The sequence below is a fragment of the Podarcis vaucheri genome (genome assembly GCF_965113315.1).
Source record: "Podarcis vaucheri genome assembly, chromosome: 17".
In the NCBI taxonomy this organism is placed as follows: domain Eukaryota; kingdom Metazoa; phylum Chordata; class Lepidosauria; order Squamata; family Lacertidae; genus Podarcis; species Podarcis vaucheri.
The window spans coordinates 15,701,902-15,726,004 of record NC_138755.1 but is presented as its reverse complement, the minus strand read 5'-3'; the positions used below and the strand labels follow the sequence as shown (position 1 = coordinate 15,726,004).

At 45.0% G+C, this 24,103-nt stretch overlaps 1 protein-coding gene across 3 annotated transcripts in view; it reads left to right on the top strand.

The window, feature by feature from the left end:
- Positions 1-24,103, top strand: part of ADAMTSL1 (ADAMTS like 1) — a 486,607-nt gene that overhangs the window by 416,628 nt on the left and 45,876 nt on the right. For 2 of the 3 annotated variants that reach the window (XM_082204522.1, XM_082204523.1), the window contains 4 exons: positions 4,657-4,867; positions 9,194-9,373; positions 12,982-13,135; positions 15,662-16,805. In XM_082204522.1, coding sequence (XP_082060648.1) covers positions 4,657-4,867; positions 9,194-9,373; positions 12,982-13,135; positions 15,662-16,805 — 1,689 coding nt within the window. The remainder of the gene's footprint in view (positions 1-4,656; positions 4,868-9,193; positions 9,374-12,981; positions 13,136-15,661; positions 16,806-24,103) is intronic. The other variant, XM_082204524.1, reaches the window with a different exon arrangement.

Below are 24,103 nucleotides of genomic sequence, written 5' to 3'. Positions count from 1 at the left end.
TTTAACATGCCTAGTGCAGGCATAGGCAAACTCGGCCCTCCAGATGTTTTTGGCCTACAACTCCCATGATCCCTAACTAACGGGACCAGTGGGCAGGGAAGATGGGAATAGTAGTCCCAAAACATCTGGAGGGCCGAGTTTGCCTATACCTGGTCTAGTGTTTCTGCTCCTCTTCTCATCCCAGCTCCTGGGATGTTCTCCAGTCAGGCCTTTCTGGTGTGCCTTTTCCCAACTGCTCTTTGCCTGATTGCTCTCTGGTCCTGATTCCCTGTCCCAAACTCCAGACTCTCTCTAGGCTGCTGCCTACAGCCCAGAGCTGACCTATAGCAATGAGTATTCAAGACGCCTTGGGTCTTTGTGTCATAGCTACAATTCTATGGGAAGGAGCCAAATGCAGGATACAAGCAATCCTTGTAGAGATGCTCAGGAGAGAACTAGCACGGCAGCTTGGAAGACATTGACTGCTGTTTTAAACGGAATTCCAGTGCCTAGTTATCTGACTTTTCCCCATAAGGACTAGAGAAACATTCTGTACGACAGCACTCCATCGTACGGCAAGTTTGTCCTCTTCTACATGTAATTTAGAATCAGGAGAAGGAACTTGCAATCCTATGATAACATCGGTTCACACCATGAGTTTCACTTGACCTTATGGCAGAGAAGAGAGTTTGCCCCTCTGCCTTCCTCTCCTCTTGGAACAGAAGATTGAGCACATTTCTGTTTTTCAACCATCTAAAGACCGTGCGTAAGCGAAGAGCCTCCTGCTCCTGGCCTTTTGCACACTTGTAGAAGCTGAAACCCTTTTAGATAGCTGCTTGTGGTTAAAAGACATAATCGCATTCCAGCAGTTATGTGGCAGGTCTGGAGATGTGCTTAGTGCTTTCAACAGTTGCCCTTGGGGGGTAAATGAGTGGGCTTCTAGCCAGCTCCTCCTGCAGGTTTGATTTATCTGCATGCCAAATTTCCATAGGAAACAATGGCAAAGAACCACCGTGCTGCTGCTGCTGTTCCTGGTGCTTCTTTGGGTAGCAAAGAGACTGTTGCAGACCACAATCCAGCAGCCGTTCGTTGTGGGTTTATAAATTGACAATTTGGAAACAGAGGTCAGAGCCAAGAATTTTAAGTTTGTCTTTCATCTAGAGAAGGGCTAGAGTTCCCTATGCTTTTGCAAAGTTTTAACTACGACCACTTGCTAAAGGTAGTGTCATACCACCTGATCATCTGCTTCCTCCTCCTCCTCCAGTCACTTTGCATCAGATAATCTCTCTTGCACACTTGGTTCTGAAACATGCTAGGCTTGCACAACCAAACTTATGTGCCTGCGACCATTCAGAAGATTGGAGCTTACTGTGCAAAAAACCACCATTTTGTGGGTCCTCCCTTTCACTCCAGTTTCAGTCGAACACAATTTTTGTTCAAAGATTCGCTCCTAAAAATCCTCATTCATGTGCATGTTTATGATGGAAACAGAGGAAAAACTGGTAATGATTCCTTACAGTCATGCCTACTACTTCGCTAAATCAGGAAACTGTTTAAAAGTCCCCCTTTCTTTCTTCGATTTCAGCTCTACTTAGAAAAATGGGGGGGGCGAACATTTTAAAAGGCTACAGGATTTATTTTCATCCAAAGTTAAAAAATAGGATTTTTTAAAAAAAAAACTTGCGAACTTTTATTATTATTATTAAAGAAGCCAAATAAAGGATGCATTCCTTCTTATGGCCTGCTAGGCTGCTCATTGCCAACATAAATGCTGAGCATTTATTCCACGGATAAACAATGAGCTGCTGGAGGTAACTGGAAAACCTCCCACTCCAGAAGAATAAACTTTGGCAAGTGTTGCAATAAGCTCTGCATTGCAATAGACCTCCAAAGAATAGACAAAAGGCAGGATTTTATTTTGGGTTTTGGGTCTTGTTTTGTTTTTTACCACCAAGTACTCTGAATACCTCTAAGGTGTGCCAAGCACAGAGGGTAGCTGATATGTCATTATTAATTTCGACTGACAACTTCGTGGGACCTGTAATTCAAGGTTCGTGTATCAAGGAGACTTGCTCTGAATTGGATTAAACGGTGGCCAGGTGCCATTGCTGTCCCACAGAAAAGTGGCGATAGCAGCCCCCTCCTTTATCATAATTTAGGCAATGCTCATAAAGTCCCTTGGCCTTCAAATAGCCTTATTAAGGTCAGTAAATAAGATTCTGGGAGAGAGCCGGTATATATTCACAGGACTGCCTCTCCAGGATACCCTGACATGTGCTGGGTCCAGTGCTATTTTTCTAAAAAAAGAGGTACTGGAACTCACCCTGAACGCCTCCCTTGTCCTCATAGTCAGTCATACCTCGGGTTACAGCTGCTTCAGGTTGCATTTTTTCAGGTTGCGGACTGCCAAAACCCGGAAGTACTGGAACAGGTTACTTCCAGGTTTCAGCGGTCGCGCATGCGCGCTAGATCATGCTTTGCGCATGCGCAGAAGTGCCGAATCACAACCCACTCGTGCGCAGACACGGGTTGTGAACGCTGCAGGTTGCAAACATGCATCCCGCACGGATCACGTTCGCAACCCGAGCATCCACTGTAATGGCAATAGCGCCCACCTGAGAGGTGCCGGAACTGAGTTCTGACTGAACGAAAGCCTTGGCTGGTTCTCTTTGTCTCCCTGGTTCAAGGTGAGCTGCTCTCACACCTTCTCTTTCTGAAGAGGCACAAAAAAAGAACCCAACCCAACAGTGTGAAGTACAGGGAAAGTGGTGCCAACATGACATGACAGTGTGAAGTGAAGAAAAGAAAATAGACCATCATGAGGGTGCAGAACATCATATCAGGGTAGTTCACAAGCATTATGTTTTCTAGGTTGCAACATTTCTCTCGGTCACAATAATTTAAGAAATAGGCAGCTTAAGGATTGTGGCCAACATGGACCTGTTTAGTTGCGCTCTCTCACAAAAAGCAGCTGTAATCTGCCAATCTCTCATCGAGAAATGGAATAGTTATAGCACCCCAGATTGACGATGCTAGGCCTAGAACAAGTCAATAGGTTAAAAAAAACATGGCATTGTGATACGAGTATTCATTGTGCAATTGTGCCCATGTATGCATATGCACACCATAATTTTTTTGCCATCGGCAACACATTGCAAGGTTAACCATTTCAAATCTAAACCTCAAATCCTGGCCAGCAACATTCAGAATGCAAACACAGTACAATGGAGGGTGTATCCTGCTCTGTGCCTGAGTTGTATGCTAGGTGCAATCTGCATCCAGCAAATAGACTACCTCTGTACTGGAACATTTCATTTTCATTTCACTTTTCATTTGCATACTGCCTTTCTATCTTATTATTCACAAGGCGAAGAAACAACAAAATAGACAGCCAAGGTCACACATGTTAACAATCTGATCCAATTACAAAAAAAGCCACAATAACTTTAAAATAAACAATAAAGCAATATTCAATAAGCCATTAGAACGTAATGGTAAACAGTAAAATTAAATATCAGCAAATAGTAATTAAATAGTTTACACTTAACAAATACAATAAGGAATTACTACAGTGTAATCAATAAAAATGGTGGCCAGTCACAATGCATAAAACACCACAAAGTCATGTAAAAGGATCAAGTTGAAAAACAAGGAAAACAACATAACTTATAAAATTATTTTAAATATATGTATCCCTGAGCTCCTCTTCTCTCTTCCCAGCTGCTTCTGCTGGTCTCAATGTCATGATCTGGGAGAGGCTTCTAGGGCTGGAGGACGGGTAAAGCAGGTGGGAAAGCCATTGCCTGAGGATGATGATGATGATAAATAAATAAATAATTTATTTATACCCTGCCCATCTGGCTGGGTTTCCCCAGACACTCTGGGCAGCTTGCAACAAAAGATTAAAAATACATTAAAACATCAGACATTAAAAAACTTCCCTGTACAGGGCTGCCTTCAGATGTCTTCTAGAAGTCAGATAGTTGTTTATTTCCTTGACATCTGATGGGAGGGCGTTCCACAGGGCGGGCGCCACAACCAAGAAGTCCCTCTGCCTGGTTCCCTGTAACCTCACTTCTCACAAGGAGGGAACCATCAGAAGGCCCTCGGAGCTGGACCTCAGTGTCCGGGCTGAAAGATGGTTTAGGGCTTTAAAGGTCAGCACCAACACTTTGAATTGTGCTTGGAAACGTACTGGGAGCCAGTGTAGGGAGCCAATGATGAACAGAAAGTCTCTCTTCCCTCACAGTTCTTCCTCTGGAGCATCTCTCTTATGAAGACTCCCAGTCCAATGGCACAGTAATACCATCCCCTGGGGCACATGTACCACCTTCCCAGATTCCACAGCCTTTCTCAAATAACTAGTAGACTCCTTTTTGTGTTTGCCTCTGTAAATGGCCACCCTGGGTTTGTGTAAAAACTTCTGCATGACTGGATCTAGGTCAGAGTTGTGACCATTTCTTTTTTGACTCTGGCCTTGCCCACCAGGGGCAGAGGTGCCCAGAAGGGAACACAGCCTCTTATAAAGATGCCCCACTCCTGGTGTATAGGATTGTAGGCTGGATCCATTCCAGAGTTTCTCACGCAGAGCGAAAAGAAAAGGCAGACAGATTGGTAGGAGGTTTGGGGAACTTGTTTTGATGCAGCGGTTTCCTCTTCTCGGCTTTTCCCCCTCAGGTGGGAGACGGGGCAGTGGAGCTCCTGTAGCCTCACCTGCGGCGTAGGACTGCAGACCCGAGACGTCTTCTGCTCTCACCTCCTCTCGCGAGAAACCAATGAGACGGTGATCTTGGCAGATGGGCTGTGCCACAAGCCCCAGCCCATCCAGGTGCAAGCCTGCAATCGTTTCGACTGCCCCCCGTCCTGGTACCTCTCGGAGTGGCAACAGGTAAGTAATGTCTTTCAGTGAACCAAGGCATGACGTTTCCTCCACTTGCGCAACAAACAGGGAAGATGCAAATTCTGAACCCCATCAAAGATCAACACCAGGGGTAGGCAAACTAAGGCCCATGGGCCGGATGCGGCCCAATCGCCTTCTCAATCTGGCGCACGGATGGTCAGCGTGTTTTTACATCAGTAGAATGTGTCCTTTTATTTAAAATGCATCTCTGGGTTATTTGTGGAGCCTGCCTGGTGTTTTTGTCAGGAGCTCGGCCTACACTCGAGTAGGACCCTGGCAGAGACACATGCCCGACTGGCATGTTCTCTCCCTCCCGGTCTTTCATTTGGGAGCTTCAAAAGCTTTCTTCAGCCCGAACATCACAGCGACCAATGGCAACCAGCACTGGCACACTTGGGATCCACAGAGTTTGTGCATCATGCGTGATAGACCTCAGCAACTCAGCATTTGGGCTAATCTACTTTATTTACGTATAAACACACACGGAGCACTGCAACATGGCACCCCTCCCTCTCTAGCATCAGACAGCAAAGAGGGGGAAAACAGGACAATAGTCCCACTTCATGGAACACAATAACACAAACATCCTGTCTCCATCACTTCGCGCTTTGTGGAGTCAAAATATACACTGTCATGTGAAAGACAACAATCCCATGACTGCAATCATGGAGCAGAAAATTCTAACAGTTTCTACATGGGTAGAATGTGTGCTTTTATTTAAAATGCATCTCTGGGTTATTTGTGGGGCATAGGAATTCATTATTTTTTTCAAAATATAGTCTGGCCCACCACATGGTCTGAGGGACAGTGAAGCGGCCCATGGCTGAAAAAGGTTGCTGACCCCTGATCAACACAGTCTCTCATTTCTGCTTTGATTTTGAGGCAAGCCCACTGCCCCCATAGACACCCTCTTTGACTGCCCCACTGACATGGGGTAAACCTCACTCTGGGAAGCTCATTGTATCTACTGCAGCTTTTTACATGAACACAATATTTTAGCTATAAGCGTTACCACTCTTCTTCGCTGCGGCTTTTGAGTTCTCATAAGGAAAGATGGTCCAAATTAGATTTTTATTTATTTATTTAATAAAACTTTAATGTTCTTGGCAGAAGAACTCCTGAGATAACCATCAGCATGTTTAACATTTCGAGTGATTAAAAATACATCCTTATAAATTCGAGTCTTTATTTTTAAAATGTTCCATATTTGGGATAAAGCTGTGAGGGTGTTTACCTTGTTTTGAGGGGTTATCTCCTCTCCTCACCTCCCACCCCAAAGAAAATGGTATCAGAATTCATTTTTATAAGCCCCGGTAAACATCTCTTTTGCAGAAAGTGGCTGCAAAATGTTGCATCAATAAATCTTTTTCTATCTTCGCTTTATTGCTGAAGGAAAGGGACTTTTAATAGAACAAACCATGGCTCACTTTTCAGAATATCTATTAAAGTTCCTTGGGCTGATATGTCCCAGAACATTTTTAAAGGCTTCTTTCCCCTCTCCTGCCCCTTCAAAACTGTTTCTCCCAGTATTTTGGGAAGAAGTGGGGGGGGGGGACCTTGCTGAATGCAGCAAATTAGAATGCTTTAGGATCCAACAGCAACCATTAAAGTTTTGGAAAGCATGATTCCTTTTTCCTTCTGCATCTGTTTGGTCTCACTGCCTAACAATGCAAGGGAACAATTCCAAGAGCGAGTGTAGAAAATAACTGCTTACCAGATATTAACTTGTCCACAGAAGAGAGTTAAAATTGCTGTTAATTTCAGCACATTTCAGATAACTGGTGAATTAGTGCTCTGCGAATGACAGTCCACATAATGAAGCATTTCAGTAGCAAGGCTCTCGCCCTGCTGTATACAATATGTTGTTACTGTCACTGTTTTTTAGTCGCTTTGCTTACAAAAGTTTAAAGTTGTAAAGCTGCTGGGTGTTTATTTACCTTTTGCTGTTGCGAATACAGTGGAACCTCGGCTCCCGAACGCCTTGGGAGCCAAACGTTCCGGCTCCTGAATGATCGAAAACTGGAAGTGATTGTTCCGGTTTTTGAATGTTCTTTGGAAGCCAAGCGACCAGCACGGCTTCTGATTGGCTGCAGGAAGCTCCTGCAGCCAACCGGAAGCCTTGCCTTGGTTCCTGAACTGTTTCAGGAGTCGAACGGACTCCAGGAATGGATTACGTTTGAGAACCAAGGTTCCACTGTAGTTTGTTGAGGTTTTCTTTTTCACAAAATTATGCTGCAGTCGACAGCCGCCTCCTTCATTTCTCCCTCCCGTTACCCCTCCTCACATACCCAAACATACTGATGCACCCACCCGGTAATTCTAGTTAATACATATGCTACAGATACAAACAGTACAGGGGAGCAGAAAAGGGGATAAATAAATGTGTAAAAAATACATTAATAATAGCTACAACAATATAAATAATGCAGCTGCAATTCATAATAATGCAAGGGCAAAGAAAGAAAAGAAATCTCATCGGTGTGCCTCCCTTTGTTTACTGCTCTAGGTACTACTCTGCGAATAATTCTAAAAACTAGCCCCAAATAATTTGAAAGCTCCTTTTGTGTTTCACAAAGCAGAACCTCTTTGTGTGTTGTATGTGTGTTTTGTCTGGTAGATTGGATAGTGAAGTACCTATGCACACACACCTGTGCATTAAAACACCTTTATGGGAGACTTTAGCACCCTAAAGCATCAGAAAGAGCCCGTTGTTGTGGGTAGGTCTATCTCCCATATCATGTCAGCCCTCGTCAGACATTTTGTAAATGGTTTAGCTATAATGTCAAAGGGACTGTAGGGACAAGCACACAACGCGACTTCTCCTTCACGCCTGTTTTCATTGCCTTCCAACTCACGGTTCATTCTGCACATTGTCATATGTGGGACATAGAACTGGTTCACAAGTACAGGCTTAGACATCCCTTTTATTTCTCACTGCTTGCTAACCTTGCAATTGAATATGTGAACGGACTCCATTGAGTAGTTCTCTCACTCGCTTGATCTAACGCTCTTTAATTGGGAACCAAAAGGGATAATAACATGTGAAACCAAGATTGTAGGAAGTTTTTTATCAGAGGAAATATGAATGTGATAAGTCTTCCCGAGGATTAACATACAAGACACTAATTGGTATTAGCCAACTGACAGGTGCAAATAGAATTATTATTATTATTATTATTATTATTATTATTATTATTATTATTATTTATATCCCGCCCTCCCCAGCCGAAGCCGGGCTCAGAGCGGCTAACAACATTAAAATGATACAACATTCTAAAATCATTTCATTGTAAAATCAATTCAAATCAAATTAATGGCAACCATTGGGCTAGAGTTCTGTGAGGATTGCCAAAGGCCTGGTGGAACAGCTCTGTCTTGCAGGCCCTGTGGAAAGATGTCAAGTCCCGCAGGGCCCTAGTCTCTTGTGACAGAGTGTTCCACCAGATCGGAGCCACAGCCGAAAAAGCCCTGGCTCTGGCTGAGGCCAGCCTAACCTCTCTGTGGCCTGGGACCTCCAAGATGTTTTTGTTTGAAGACCGTAAGGTCCTCTGTGGGACATACCAGGAGAGTATGGAACCAGTTTCAACTTGCTTTTGGGAACCCAACATGGTACCTTAGATTTGGGACTCCAACTCCCATCAGCCCTAGCCAGTATGGTGGAAGTTGCAGTCCACAACATGGGCACCATGTTCTTTAACCTGGTGGTTTGTGCATAAAAAGAAATGCTAGAAGCAGGGCCTCACTGGCCTCATTGGGTCCAGTGAATCTCTATACAAGTTTGGCCTGCATGAATGTATGCAGGAGAAGATTTAGCTTAAAGAGGAAGGGAGATGTGGTTTATTAGAAATTAATCTAACATACTTACATTGACTCCAATAACCCTCCCCTTTTATTTTTGGAAGCAGTGTTCACAGCAGTCACCAAGAGTCATAAAAATAAAGGACTATGTGGTTTAGTAGTTTATTATATTAACCTTGCAAACCAATTATATAGGGAGCTGCGGATTGAAGACCCAGGTAGCTTTCCCATGAATTAAAATTTGGTGGGGGTGGTGGATTAGACTGTGGAGTTAGGTTGGGCCTGGTGTTGAACAGAGGGTTTTCTGAGCAAAGAGAGCGCCAAAGGACAGCTCCGCTTCTGCTGTTTGTTTAACTTACACTCTTCTCACAAGTAGGCTGTATGTAATGGCTGCCATCTCACATGCAGTCAGGTTGCTCCCATTCACTTCAGTTGTGATTCAGGCAACCTGATGCATGGCAGTTGCTGCAAATGTCAGCAAGCTCTGAGGCCTCTGCCGCTTCTGTTGTCCTCCAGTGTTCACAGACGTGCGGGGGTGGCCTTGAGAAGCGGGAAGTGCTCTGCAAGCAGCGCATGGCCGATGGGAGTTTCCTGGAGCTTCCAGAAACATTCTGCTCCACTTTGAGGCCCGCCTCCCAACAAGCCTGCCAAAATGAGGACTGTCCCCCTGAGTGGCTTCTGAGTGACTGGACGCAGGTATGAGGTAGCAGTAGAAAACAAAAACAAACAAACCGCAGCCTTGGGTGTCTCTAGCATTGGGTAGCCAATGTGGTACCCTCCAGATGTTTGGGACTGTGAATGCCAGTATATCTGAAGGAGCGTCGCCACTCCCATCCTTCTACCCAGACACTGAGGTCCAGCGCTGAGGGCCTTCTTGCGGTTCCCTCATTGCGAGAAGCCAAGTTACAGGGAACCAGGCAGAGGGCATTCTTGGTGGTGGCACCCGCCCTGTGGAACACCCTCCCACCAGATGTCAAAGAGAAAAACAACTACTAAACTTTTAGAAGACATCTGAAGGCAGCCCTGTTTAGGGAAGCTTTTAATGTTTACTAGGTTATTGTATTTTAGTGTTCTGTTGGAAGCCGTCCAGAGTGGCTGGGGAAACCCAGCCAGATGGGCAGGGTAGAAATAATAAATTATTATTATTATTATTATTATTATTATTATTATTATTATTATTATTATTGGGTCTGCATTTCATCGGAACCAGGTGCGCTGTGGGCAGCTAGTGGAGACAAAAGCAACAACTGGAATGAAGTTTGCTACAGCTGCCTTTCCACATTGCCTTGTCTGCAGCAGAACACCTGTGTGTGCTGCAGGAGGGTTCAGAGCATGTTTCAGGGAATGCGATCCATTATAGAAAAGCTTTGTGGGCCGCACAGTTATGCTGTGCAAACTTAGAGCACACTTTGGAGAGGGCCTAACCAGCACCTCCCCTGTAACATCGCAGAGGAAGACTTTTCTGTCCTTTCTTAGGCTGCGTACACATTACCAGTTTAAATGCAGAGAAGTCCTTTTTTTCCATTCTGATCAAAGCTGGTTTGAGGGGAATGAATCAAAATGCAGCATTTCATTTGAAAATGTAGGCTAGATACGGGTGGTGGCGAATACCATGAGTGCCTGGCTTCCTAGACCAGCAGATTGCAGAAGAAACGAACATGTGTACACAGCCTTATCTCTCTAAGGAACCACCTGACAAGGCTCGTAATATAGAATACTCAGGCTGCAAAAAGGCCCTTGCCAACTTCAATAAACACTTTGTAGGAGAGCATTTGCGTAAAGCACTGCTCTAGTCTTGTTTAATGATCCACGACCAAATACATGTGCACTTTGGGTTTGACATTATCGAGTGATTGCAGAGAGAGAGAGGCTTTCAGGTAAGGGATGTTTGGAGCACCTAATAATAATAATAATATTTTTTAAAAAATAATAATATTTGCAACCCGCCCAACTGCCTGGGTTGCCCCAGCCACTCTGGGCGGCTTCCAACATATATAAAAGCATATTGCTTAATCCTAAAACCAAGTAGGTGTTCTTCTCTTCGCCATTGCCAACCCCTCTTTCACTCAACGAGAAAGTTAATAGCTTGGTCGATGAATGAAACCTGTCGTGCCAGGATGTGTTTGTGTGTGTGTGTTGTAGAGGAAGCTTAACTAATTGATAATGATCTATCCTGCCAAATAAATAGATTGTATAATGCGATCAGCTGCCAGGACATGCACCCATTATGGGGCTAAAGCAGGCATTCTACCCCCCTCCTCAGGCAGTCATTTTGCTCATCAAAATGTACGTAAAAACCTACACAACTTTCTGCATAACAGCATTTATATTATTTTTCAAAAGGGGGCTGTTTTCTTCTACACCAGAGAACGTCTTGGCGTGTCTCTCCCCACCCCGTTTTTTACACCTATAACCATCCTTGCACGAGTATTAGAAAGTTATATTTTAAAGCCCTGATTCAACAAGAATGGTGCACACACAGCAAGGGCAAGCAGAGCAAACCTGGACCCAGATACTTGCAGCTGCTACTGGATCTGCACATAGAGTTTATAATACTGCACCTATAACCATGTGCACAGGGCCCAAAGGAAGGAGAGAACCTTTGCTCAAGAATGCAGGTCCTTCATTGGAGATGAGATGGGCCCTTCCATCTGTCTTACGATTTAGGTAGCTCTTTGTTATCTGGGGCCGCAGCTTTTGGTAATTATTAATACCCGTGCCTTACTTGCCACATGCCCACCCTGCCTTGTGCAAGGCTGAATCTGAACTGGGGTCCATGTGAGCATCATGTCTGCTTCTCCCTCCCTCCCTCCCACTCGCTGTTGCCATGTTAGTCATCAGCCACTTCCAGGAACAGCACCGCAAGCAAAAAACATAAGCGGCAGCATTGGAGTTCTTTGCAGATGTTGGCAAGAGTTCAGGCCTGTTAAGCTGCCTGCATATGAGTTACACCAAAGCGATCCTGTGTATTCCGTAGCCTGCCCGCTGGAGTACCTAACTTTTCCTGAAGACAGGATGGTGAGAAGCAAAGGAATGGGAATCTGTCTTATGCTGCCATGGGTAGGACTTCCCATGTTCAGACGGTTGCAGGAAGGCAGTCGCGACCATGCATGCTTCCACATAGCATGCATGGTTTGAACAATAGCCACACGATGTCTTCCCATATTATTTCCCCATTTTACCCGCGTTTATGGCTTCCATGCATAGCTGTCAACCGTCCCTTATTTGGCGGGAAACTCCCTTATCCCAGCGCTGTGTCCCCCTGCTGTCCCTTATTGATGATGTCCCTTAAATTTCCCGGGTTTCAAAGGAAGCAGCTCCTCTCCCTCCCTCCCTCCCTGCCAGCCAGGGAGGAGGGAGGCTCCAACTGTGTTGCTTGGCTGCGTTGCTCACACAATAAGGAGTCTAAGAATGACTGGGGGTGGAGCTTGCATACCTTGTGCCAATCAAATCGGCCGCGTTGCCCGGGGACTTGCCTTTGCTCAGCGCTTCCCAGCGGAAAGGTGATGGTGGTTTTCTTTGCTGCATCCCCTTTACCGGGTTGCTGCACTGTGGGAACCACTGCTTGAGGCTTCATTTGGCTGCTGGCTGAGCTTTCTGCCTTTGGCTCAGAGGGGCTCAGAAGTTGAACATACCTGTGCTGGGAAAATCCCTTATGTGGGCTGCTGATCCCTTATTTTCGAGGCTGCTGGTCCCTTATTTTCAAATCTGTAAGTTGACAGCTATGCTTCCATGAAAAATCCAATTGTTATGTACTGATCTTGGATCCTAGAACAATAGGCAGGTAGGATCCTAGAATGCAACAACTGGATTGGCCTGCAGGAGCAGCCCAATCAGGCTCCAGGAGGGAAGCAGAGTCAGCCAATCACATGGGACCCATTGTGTAAATAATGTATATAAAGCCTGAGGTCTGGGGGGAAATTAATTCACTGTTTACGAGCTGCAATAAAGAGCATGAAATCACTACGCGACTCTGAGTATATTTCACCAATTAAAACAAACAAACAAAACCATGAACAGTGCATCTGGATTAAAGTGGTGGGTGGAGACAGAGAACACCATTATCACGAGGTTGATGTTTTGTGGATATTGTGAAAACCTTACATGTATGAGCATTACCGAGTCCACAAAAATCTGCAAAGAGGAGTTCCCTTCTGTACAGAGTAATGCACCCTAATATTTTAAAGCATAGTGGTCACGGGAAAAGATTACAGTCCATGCACCCAGCTGCCTCCGGCCCTTTTCTCTGCACCTCTTTGTCTTTTAACATGTGACCTTCCTAATCAGTTCCTGTTTCTGCCTAGTGTTCTGTGAGCTGTGGTGAGGGAACCCAGAAGCGAAATGCTATTTGCAGGAAAATGCTAAACACCGGGCTTTCTGCCATCATCAATTCATCGCTGTGCCCACCCTTGCCGTTCTCATCGTTGGTCAGGCCATGTGCAGTAGCAACCTGTGCAAGTGAGTATAGAAAAGCAACTGGGGCGAATGGGAATTCTGACGGTTTGTGGCATCTCCGTGACCAAACAGGAGTTTGTAGAGCCCTTTAAGGTAAAGGGTAAAGGGACCCCTGACCATTAGGTCCAGTCGTGGCCGACTATGGGGTTGCCGAGGGAGCCGGTGTACAGCTTCCGGGTCATGTGGCCAGCATGACTAAGCCGCTTCTGGCAAGCCAGAGCAGCACACAGAAATGCCGTTTACCTTCCTGCCGGAGCGGTACCTATTTATCTACTTGCACTTTGACGTGCTTTCGAACTGCTAGGTTGGCAGGACCAAGGACCGAGCAAAGGGAGCTCACCCTGTCGCGGGGATTCGAACCGCCCACCTTCTGATCAGCAAGCCCTAGGCTCTGTGCTTTAACCCACGGTGCCACCCGCGTCCTGTAGAGCCCTTTACTCAGTAACAATTTACTGCAAAGCACCTTGAAGTTCAGCAGGGGCTGAACTCAACCAGCACAGTGAATTATTTGCCCTCTAGATCCCATTCATAAGACTTTCCCATAATAGTTTGCCTGTGTTCCTTAAAAATCAGGCAACAAGTTGAGAAAAGGCCTTAATGACTAGTTGATGCACACACAAAAATCTGAATCAATGGCAAGGTGGCTTATGACACAGTCCATGGTCTACCCTGGGAGTCTGCAAATATAGACATGGGTGAATTATGGACCAAAAAGAGAGAGAGACCTTACTGTGGCTATTGCTGGACTATAGCTCTCACCATCCCTGACATTTGGTTGAAACCCTGTCTCGGGGTTTGATTCAGCGAGAAAAGGCCCCTTAATCACTTTGGGGCAAATGGAGTCCATGTTTTCAAAATGATAAAAGTTTCATAACATTGCAGTTGCATTCAGTTCCCAGGGCTTGTTTATTTTCTGTGAAGAAGATATAGAAGGGTGGGGGTCCCTTTCCAAACAATAACAATCGAGTTCAGCGTTCCAGGGGTTTATGGGTGATGTTTAACAGCGTCCCTCATTGGCAGAACTGTTCAACCCATCCCTTGTACCCTCATCCCTTGCCCCCCTCAAAAAAATATGGGAGGGGGGAATCAGGAAATGGTGGGTGTCGTCCTGTGTGTTTAGTATAATGTCATTTAAGATTAGTACGCTACTCATGTATCTTAACTTTTGCCTGAAAATTGGAAAAGTACAGTGAGAAGGAAAGAATTGGGGGCCTTGTTTGTATAAGTTTGCAACAGCTGTGATTTATACATGGATGGGCCATTCATAAATGCTACATTGGGATTTGATTTCTAAGTGCAAAATGTAACATTATTTTCAAAATCCATGACCCAGTCCTCATATTCTTTTCAGTTGTCTGGCACAGAGATCTGAACTGCAGGGACCCACATAACTAATGAAGTCTAATATTATCCACCGTGGGGTTTTCAACCCGCTCAAACTAGATTTGTTCTGCTTCACATTACACCCTCGAGACTCCACTGCATTTATTCCTCCTTGCTGCACTCAGCTGTGGGGCCTCACAGGGCTGAAACGATGAACATTTAACAAGGGGAGTTCCCCTTTTTCTTTCGCACCTTCCTTGTATTCATTAGATGGGCTCCTTCACGGAAAGATCTTCAGCAACGGGATGTGCATTGCTGTTTTCTGATTTGGGGGAGGGGCTGCTGCTGCTACCCACCTATTTGCTGTAAATCATAATAGCTAAAATAACAGCCAGTGCCAAAAAGAAGCTGTTTATTTTGTTTGATGAGGTGCAAACGACATTTCTGGACAACACTGAGGTGCTACTGAAAATGATATCTCGTGCTGATTTTCCTTCCTCTCTCCTAGATTAGAGTGTAGTGCCCCATGCCATGATATAGTGCAGGAATCCCCAAACCTGGCTCTCCAGCTGTTTTGGGACTACAGCTCCCATCATTCCCAGCTAACAGGACTGGTGGTCAGGGATGATGGGAACTGTAGTCCCAAAACAGCTGGCGGGCCAAGTTTGGGGATGCCTGATATAGTGTATTACCCCATGATATGTCATTTGAGCTACTGTAGCTCTGTCCCAGTTCCTGCCAACCTAGCAGTTCAAAAGCACACGAGTGCAAGTTGATAAGTAGGTACCACTTCAACTGGAAGGTAAATGGCATTTCTGTGCACTGCTCTGGTTTCACCAGAAGTGGCTTAGTCATGCTGGCCACATGACCTGAAAAGCTATCTGTGGACAAACTCTGGCTCCTTTGGCCTGAAAGTTAGATGAGCACCGCAACCCCATAGTTGCCTTTGACTGGACTTAACAGTCCTTTACCTTTACCTTTATCATGTCATGCTCTTTTTGGCCCTCCCTGCCTCCTGCCACAGCAGCAGCCGATGTTGTGGAAGTAGAACAGGAAGTGCGCAATCTGATCACAGCATATCACAGATGAGCTGGAACAAAATGGGAGAGAGGGAATAACCCAATTCTAGTTTCCACCCGAACTTGCTAGGCTGAGAATGGAGAGATGATGTGGTTCCATTTCCAAACATTATTAATTACATTTCAGGACACCAGAGGCCATCTCACAAGCAAACCCCTCTGATCATGGCTCAAAAGAAAGTCTTCATCCAAACAAGGAAACAGAGAAAGCTGCACTTTGTTGTTGGCGGGTACGCCTACCTTCTCCCCAAAACCTCCGTCATCCTCAGGTGCCCCGTGAGAAGGTTCCGGAAGCCAATGATCACATGGGAGAAAGATGGCAAGCGGCTCATCAGCTCGGCTCACGTGACTATTGCTCCGTATGGATATATGAAAATTCATCGGTTGAAGCCCTCCGATACGGGGACTTACACCTGCACAGCAGGGCTGGCTCGGGAGCATTTTGTGATTAAGCTCATAGGAGGCCACAAGAAGCGCATGGTCGCCTTGTCGCTTGGGATGATGAAAGAAGAAGAAGCCACGAGGAAGGCCAGCTTGAACGAAGCTTTGCACGCCCAGGAGAAGCATCAGAACGGAATCCTCTTCAACGGGAGCAAAACTGAGAAGCGGGGGCTTCTTACCGACCCTAGCAGCCGGTACGACGATATTGTCTCCAGGCTTTTGGAGTACAGAGGCTGGCCTCGCGACCACCCAGAGCCATGGGAAGCTCAGGACTCTGCGGAGAGAAACATCTCTTCCGAGGAAGATCAAGGCCAGGAGTACACCCTTCCTTTCACCATGGTCGCCAACCAGGATCGTTTGGACGACATCCTGAGAAACTTGTCTCAACAGCCAGAGGAAGTTCAGGATATCTATAGCAAGCAGCTGGTTGCGCAGTTGGCCCACGAAATTTTCAAAAGCCATTTGGAACATCAGGAGTCCCTTTTCAAAGCGCAAGGGAGCAGGGTCAGTTCTGCTTCGGTGGAGGTCCCGTTCAGCAAGTATTTTTCCGAGTTCACCAGCTCCTTGAGAACGTCATCGGCTGAAGCCCACTTGTCCTCATCACCAGAGCTGACAAATGGCTCGTGGGGGCCTCATAGAAAGCCTGCCATTCTCAAGAAGATATCTGCAGCCCAGCAGCTCTCCGCCTCCGAAGTGGTCACCCATCTCGGACATACTGTCGTTTTAGCTAGCGGGACGCTAAGTGTGCTTCTTCACTGCGAGGCGGTTGGGAACCCAAAGCCCACCATTAGCTGGGCAAAGAATGGAGAGGTTGTGCAGTTCAGCAAAAGGTAACAAATTTTGTTGATTTTACCTTCCCAAGGATTAAGCTATGCACTTTTCTATTTTAGTATTTATCCTTTGATGTTCACACTTCCTGTTCTGGGGGCACATTTTGCAAGCATGCACACACAGTGTGGAGTGGTACTGTCCATGTGACGACCACTGATTAAAACCTGTCTTTGTTATTCAGTGCATGGATCAATACCTTCCCCTATGGAGAGATCCCCACTGTAGCGCAAGAAAACTTGGGGAACTAGAAGCCTACCCCCACCCCTTGGGGTAACAGGGTCATTTCTGGGAGGGGTTACATTTCTGTCACCAGTATTTCCTGAGGATCCATGTTCTTTGTTTCATGCCTCCTCTATGATTCCTACAGCACTCATCCCAGAACAGTAAATTCTGCCCTTGCAAAAAAAACAAAAACCCACTGTAGCTATCATTCTGCAGCTATAAATTCTAAAATTTGACACACTTCACTCAGATGGAAGTAGCCAGTCCTGAAATTCTGGCAGAAAATGAAAAAAGTTATAGACTGTTAATATGAATTTAACTTTAAAGATTCCCTGCATGAAATACCTACTACTTAGCAGGTTTAATATATTCTGGAGGGACTCTTGTGACTGTAAATTTCATCCACTTTGGCCAAAAGCAGGGGAAATTACAGGCTTTTTAAAAATAGATTTCCGAGTACAGTAAATGGGGAACACAGAACTTTGTTTAATAAAGAGCAACTCAGAACCCATTTTTTTAAAAAAAGCACCCTGACGCCACCTCCCTTCTTTCTGATAGCCTGTCTCTGGCTGATTTTTATTTTTTATTTAAAAATGTAGTTTGAAACATAATTAGCATAGAAACTTTTTAGCAAGATTTTTAGCAAGATTGATGATGCACAGTGAAAAGGAATTGTTTAATTGTTCGAAGGGCTTAGGGGGTTGTCAAGAACAGGGGGGGAGGGAGCTTTCAATCAAGACATATTCCCTCTCCTATGTTGGCAGGGAGAGAATTGCTGCACCAAGAACGCTACTTCTTCATTTCCGAACTCTTCATGGGCAATAAAACCTGTAGCCTGAACTGTCAAACACCCATCTGTAATAAATTCCTCCGAGTTCTCTGAATGATCAGCATATAGTGATGATTATTTACACACCCAAGTGAAAAATAATACCATTTTAGGCTTGGGTTAAATTGGCTCCGGTGAAGTGAGCAGTCATTATTAACAGCAGCTGCAGCTATATATGGGAAAGTTTCACATGTGGTAAAAGATACGGCCCCATCATTTACAATTGCTAAAGTTTCTTCCAGGCCAAGTCCAACCCCCTGTCCGCTATATAACACAGGCACAACAGAGTAGCACATCTTATGCATTAGCTTTGACTTGTGGCATCCTTGCCAAAAAGTTTGCTTTCCATTGTTTTAAGGGGGCTTGAGTCGTTGGGAGATAACCCTGTACAAGGCAGCTTCTCATTTGTGCAGAAAACGGGGAATGTTTTTGTTTTTTAAGCAAAACTCCTTTCTGTGTCGTTTTCTTACGGCTGGCGATATTTGATCATGTATCTGGGACCTTGTATCCTCGCTATGCGTTCAGCTGTGTGTTAATTTGTGGTGCTACGCATGCACAGGGTTGGGTGGCCATACGAGAGAGCGGCTTAAGACCTGCTAGTGTGCTCAGAGGCATCTGCAATAGTTGACGTATTTACAAGGCAGCCATCCAAGAATCTGCTGCCAGTACATGTTTCCTCTATGCGTAAGTTATGGGCCCGAGGTTAAATATCCGAGTCCGGTCACCGGGGTCAGCCTAGGAAATGAGAAGACACACAAGTCAACTCTCAGAGCTAAAATTAATTTTAAATGGCTGTTTCTGTCGAGGATCTAGCAAGTTTGTGATTTATCCAAGGTGCAGTTCATCGCTTGCGGTTTAGATACAGAATTAGCTTGCTTGCTGCATTCCCTTTTCTGTGGCTAGAAGCTCTCCAAGTGCAACGATTTCTGCAATTTGCTAGCATTTGCAGCATTGTTGCTTTTTAAAACAGCATTTCCCTTCATTATTATTGTTGTTATTTCCCTGGCAGATGATACATTTGATTTTTACCACTAAAAGCAAAACGTGTGTGACTCTCCCACCCTCAATATAAGAACAGGAATGTATTTGTTATGAAAAGCACATGCAGTCTTAATCAAGAATAGGCCTATGGTATATATATTTGATTGGACATTGTCCTGTAAAAATATCTTTCTGGCCTGTAGAGAGTTGTATGCACAGATTTGCATAGCCAGTGGTTACATCCTTTTGGGAAAGTGTCCATAAAGTGATTAATAATAATAATAATAATAATAATAATACACACATTCTGTTTGAACTTACTGTGGTGTGGTCTATAGGTATTTGTGTGTGTGTCATGCTTTTAAAAATAAATTGATATTCATTAAGTCCACACAAGGATTAAGCTTGATATCAAGCAAGAGAAAATTGTATCTCGATCCCACGCTCAAGTAAATGTGCTTGAGCAGTATAAGTGCACCAGTATAGTGCTTTGTTGTTAGGGAGCAAATAGTTGGTTCCAGGTTTTGGCAACTTCTTGGGTAAGGTGCTCTCAATAGAGTGGAATGAGTCCTGTGAGGAGATACGTGCAACGCAGGGGGTTGGACTTGGTGACCTTGAGGTCCCGTCTAACTCTACAATTCTATGATTCTGAATTTAGATAAATAATGTATTTTCCCTCTCGGTATCATCCATAGTAAGGGATGCGGGTGGCACTGTGGGTTAAACTACAGAGCCAAGGACTTGCTGATCAGAAGGTCGGCAGTTCGAATTCCTGTGACGGGGTGAGCTCCCATTGCTCAGTCCCTGCTCCTGCCAACCTAGCAGTTCAAAAGCACGTCAAAGTGCAAGTAGATAAATAGGTACCACTCTGGCGGGAAGGTAAACAGCGTTTCCATGCCCTGCTTTGGTTCGCCAGAAGCAGCTTAGTTATGCTGGCCACATGACCCGGAAGCTGTGCACCGGCTCCCTTGGCCAATAAAGCGAGATGAGCGCCGCAACCCCAGAGTCGGCCAGGGCTGGACCTAATGGTCAGGGGTCCCTATACCTTTACTTATCATCCATAGTACCATTTCATACATTTCTTTTTCTTTTTGTAGAGGGTTACCACAAAGAGTACAGTCAAGTTGGAAGTGCAGTCAGTTTACAAATGCATTTGTCCCATTGGAGTAGCGCATTTTTAGGTGTATGCCTAAAGCATCTCAGATGTACACCTCAAAATGCAACGTGTGAAGCAGTCCTAACTATTTGAGTACTCCTTTTCAAGACCTTGTTCATGACCGTGCTGTGCTATTCAGATGAGCATGCTGAACCAGCCAATGCTTGCCTGTGTACTAAAAGGGTATTTTGTGCACACAGGTGTGAGCTTTGCAGAGGCTGGTTTCTAAATAGACGTGTAGCGATTACATGCCATCTTGAAGGCTACCCTTTCTGGAGGAAGGAATGACCCTCTTCTTTATGGTCTGCTTAAGAAGACCCCGGGCCCCTTTCGATGAAGTCGAAAGCCTTCCTAAATGTGTAAGGCGAGGTCCTTTTTGCCTCCTACATGTTGCAGAGCAGTAGGAAGGTCAACATAGCTTTTGGTGGGACAGAACCTTGTCTGCGTACACACTATACATTTGAAGCACATTTTTACTCCTCAGAGAATTCTGGCCACTGTAGTTTATTAAGGGTGGCTGGGAATTGTTACTCTATGAGGGTGCCGAGAATTCTTTGAGGAGTAAAATGTGCTTCAAATGTGTTTTAAAGGTAGAGTCTGTGAGCTGCCCTTCCCTAGTTTGCTTTCCCCCCCCTCCCCCCCAAAAAAACGTATTTGATGGGTGGCCTTAATCTGGTTTGTTTTAGAGTGTTGCCACCCATGGAGCTGTGGGTGAGATCAAATATCCTTAACTTTGTGGTTCATGAGGCAGTAGTTTTCATTCAAGGGGAAAACAACAAAAAAAATCTCATCAGCGCATGGTAAGCAACTAGACTTTGATTGCACTCGGATGGGCTTTCTCATTCCAGCTTTTGCATCCTCTTTTGCCTCGGTTACTCCCCCAATTTCTTTTTCTGTCACCATCCTGGCAAAACGATTTATGTAAAACAGCTGCTGCAATTTTCTTCTGAGAAAAGCAACCTTGCCTATAGTTCCCCCGCCCCATTAATTCAACTTAAGAACGGGTTGAGGAGGTTTCTAGTATTAGCTTTTTTAGAGAGAGAGAGAGAGAGAGAGAGAGAGAGAGAGAGAGAGAGAGAGAGAGGTGTGTTAGGGCCACCTATAGATTTTCAGAGGCCCAAGCTTGGAAACCCTTTGGTCCAAGTCCAGCATACCTGTGTATATTTATGTGTGATTATGAATGATACAGAGGCACCATTGATAACACAAGGTCTCTGGCATATTATCTCCTAAATCTCCATGCCACAGCAACTCCTATGAGTGATATAGACTCTATACTTGGCTCCTACCCTCTGCTCCACAAGCATGATCTCATACAGCCCTAAGTTCTTGCATATCCTCCAACACTTTCCCAATTAAAACAAGGACGATGACAATTTCATTACAGTCATACCTTGGTTTTCGAACAGCATAGTTCATGAACAACTCAGAACTTGAATGTTGCAAACCCGGAAGTAGGTGTTCCAGTTTGAGAACTTTGTGAACGTCCAGCACAGCTTCTGATTGGCTGCAGGACTCTCCTGCATCCAATCGGGAGCCACGCCTTAGTTTCCAAACGTTTCAGAAGTCGAACAGACTTCCGGAATGCATTCTGTTCGAAAACCAAAGTATGACTGTGCTGTACTTATATCCTGCCCATCTGACTGGGTTTCCCTAGCCACTCTGGGCAGTTTCCAACCTGTATAAAAACATAATAAAACATTAAACATTTTAAAAGTTTCCCTATACAGGGGCTGCCTTCAGATGTCTTCTAAAGGTTGTGGAGTTACTTATCTCCTTGGCTGGGGGGGGGGACTCCATATCCTGCAACATTTTTCCAATCAAATTAGGGATGTCCTAAGGAAAGTGGGACAGTGCAGGATCAAATCAGATCCTGGATGCATGGGCGCAGCCGTGGGGGGCAAGGGGGCATCTGGGGGCCCCCAATCAAGTAAATAAACAAAATACATTAACTAAATGACCGATTGCACCTCAGATAACTTGGTACTTCCCCCTCAATAACATAAAGCCTGTCCCCCTCCTAAAATAAATCCTGGCTATGCCTCCCCAGCTTCTGTAAATTTGGGATTAAAAAAAGTAAAGGTAAAGGGACCCCTGACCGTTAAGTCTAGTCACGGACGACTCTGGGGTTGTGGCGCTCATCTCGCTTTACTGGCCAAGGAAGCAGGCATTTGTCCACAGACAGTTTTTCTAGGTCATGTGGCCGGCAGGACTAAGCCACTTCTGGCGAACCAGAGCAGCACACGGAAACGCCGTTTACCTTCCCGCCGGAGCGGTACCTATTTATCTACTTGCACTGGCATGCTTTCAAACTGCTAGGTGGGCAGGAGCAGGGACTGAACAACGGGAGCTCACCCCATCACGGGGATTCGAACCGCCAGCCTTCCAATTGGCAAGCCCTAGGCTCTGTGGGATTAACTCTGGAAAATAGGGACACTTGGAGGGTCTGTTTCTGAGTGCACCCCCGCCTATTTTTTATGCATTTCCCTCTCTCAAAGGGATCCCCCTGATCTCTGTAGTCTTGGGATTGGGGTGCTTTTGCTTTGTATATATAACTGTTGTAGAAGCTTCCCCTGTTTTGCAAATGCCAGATATTCCCTCAAGTTAAAACAGGAGACTATTGCTAGAGAAGCCTGGAACAGAGGATAATTTCTAAAGATGATGGATATGTAATACGCTACAAATGTTTTTAATACATAATAATGATTTTGTCCAGTTAGTGGAGTGTGGGGATTTTTCCCAGCTGCTTGGGAAGAAGCCTGGGGCCCTCTTCTGAAGTTACATTTTCCTACTTTCCCTTTGGAACAGTATTAACAGACGTGGCCAGGAAAAGTCCCAAAATGTTTGGAGGTCCAGTCTTTACACTACTGGAACAGTTCGGTGAAAGACTTGCACCAAATATGCAAAGGGGCTGTGTATGAGTTGAGTCACAGGCTCCTTCCCATCTCCCAGTTTGCAAATATCTGCATCATTGCTATTATTACCATGCTTTTCCTGGCTGCTTCCTTTTATGCCATTTCGAAACACAAGTAGGCAAGATTAACGTTGGAATTGGCCCATGGGATGTGAAAGATGAGAGATCGCTGCTACTAGCTTCCTTGTGTGGTCTTGGAAAAGTCAACTAGACTCCCTGGATCTTAGTTGTCTGCTTGTCACTTGCAAAGTATGGTTTATCCCAGTGATCTCTCGAGTTTGAATAAACTGTATTGCTGTTGTTTACACAGGCTTGCAATTACGCAGGATCACATAGGTGCCAGGCACAGAATTCAGATAGTCAGCAAATCAGATAATGAAGAATTCAGGGCTAAACTAGAAATGGCATGCCTTTTTCTCCCAGTGTGTGGTGTTGCTGTTTTAAATGAAAAGCAGCCTAAGACATTCTTCAGGCAAAAGGAAGGAACAGGGAGAGGCTTCTTAACCCTTTTCCTCCCTGCCATCTGTCAACTCACAATCTCACTCCCTTCCAGTTTCTTTCCAGTTTGTGAATGTTTCCAGGGACAGTGCTTTTACCCTTCTTCATTCCTGGTGCTAAGCGGATATATCCTCAGGAATCACAAAACATTTTTCCATAGAAAAGAAGGCATCACACACACATCCCAGAAACCTGCTACCAATGTGTCCTCAACTGCACGCAATAAAGTTTTACAAGCTGGAGGGTCCTCAGAAATTTATCAGGTTCATCTATGAGAAAGTGTTAAATGGTAGAAAATCTTCCCTAAAAGAGTTTGTTTGGCATAACCATGTGCAGTGTGAAGCTGCCTTCTAATGCTGTCCACATGCTAGGGGCACAAAATCTCAGTTCATACAGAGTTAACAGTGAGGAACAGTAGGACTTGCCTCCTGTTTCACGTGAGCTGAGTTTGCACTTTAGTACATGCCCCAGAATTCTCTACAGCACACAGCAGTTCCTGGCAAGTACGCAGAATTCTGCTGATAGACAAGAAAGCAACGTAGAAAGATTTCCCTGGAAGCAGAAAGCATGAAATCCAGTAATCTGATTGATAATTTTGCAGCAGCAAAAAAGAATCAGAATTAAAATTCAAATGTGCAGTTATGACAGACCAAGAGCAAAAGGTATATTGTGCCGTGAACTTTGGTAGAGAAAAATC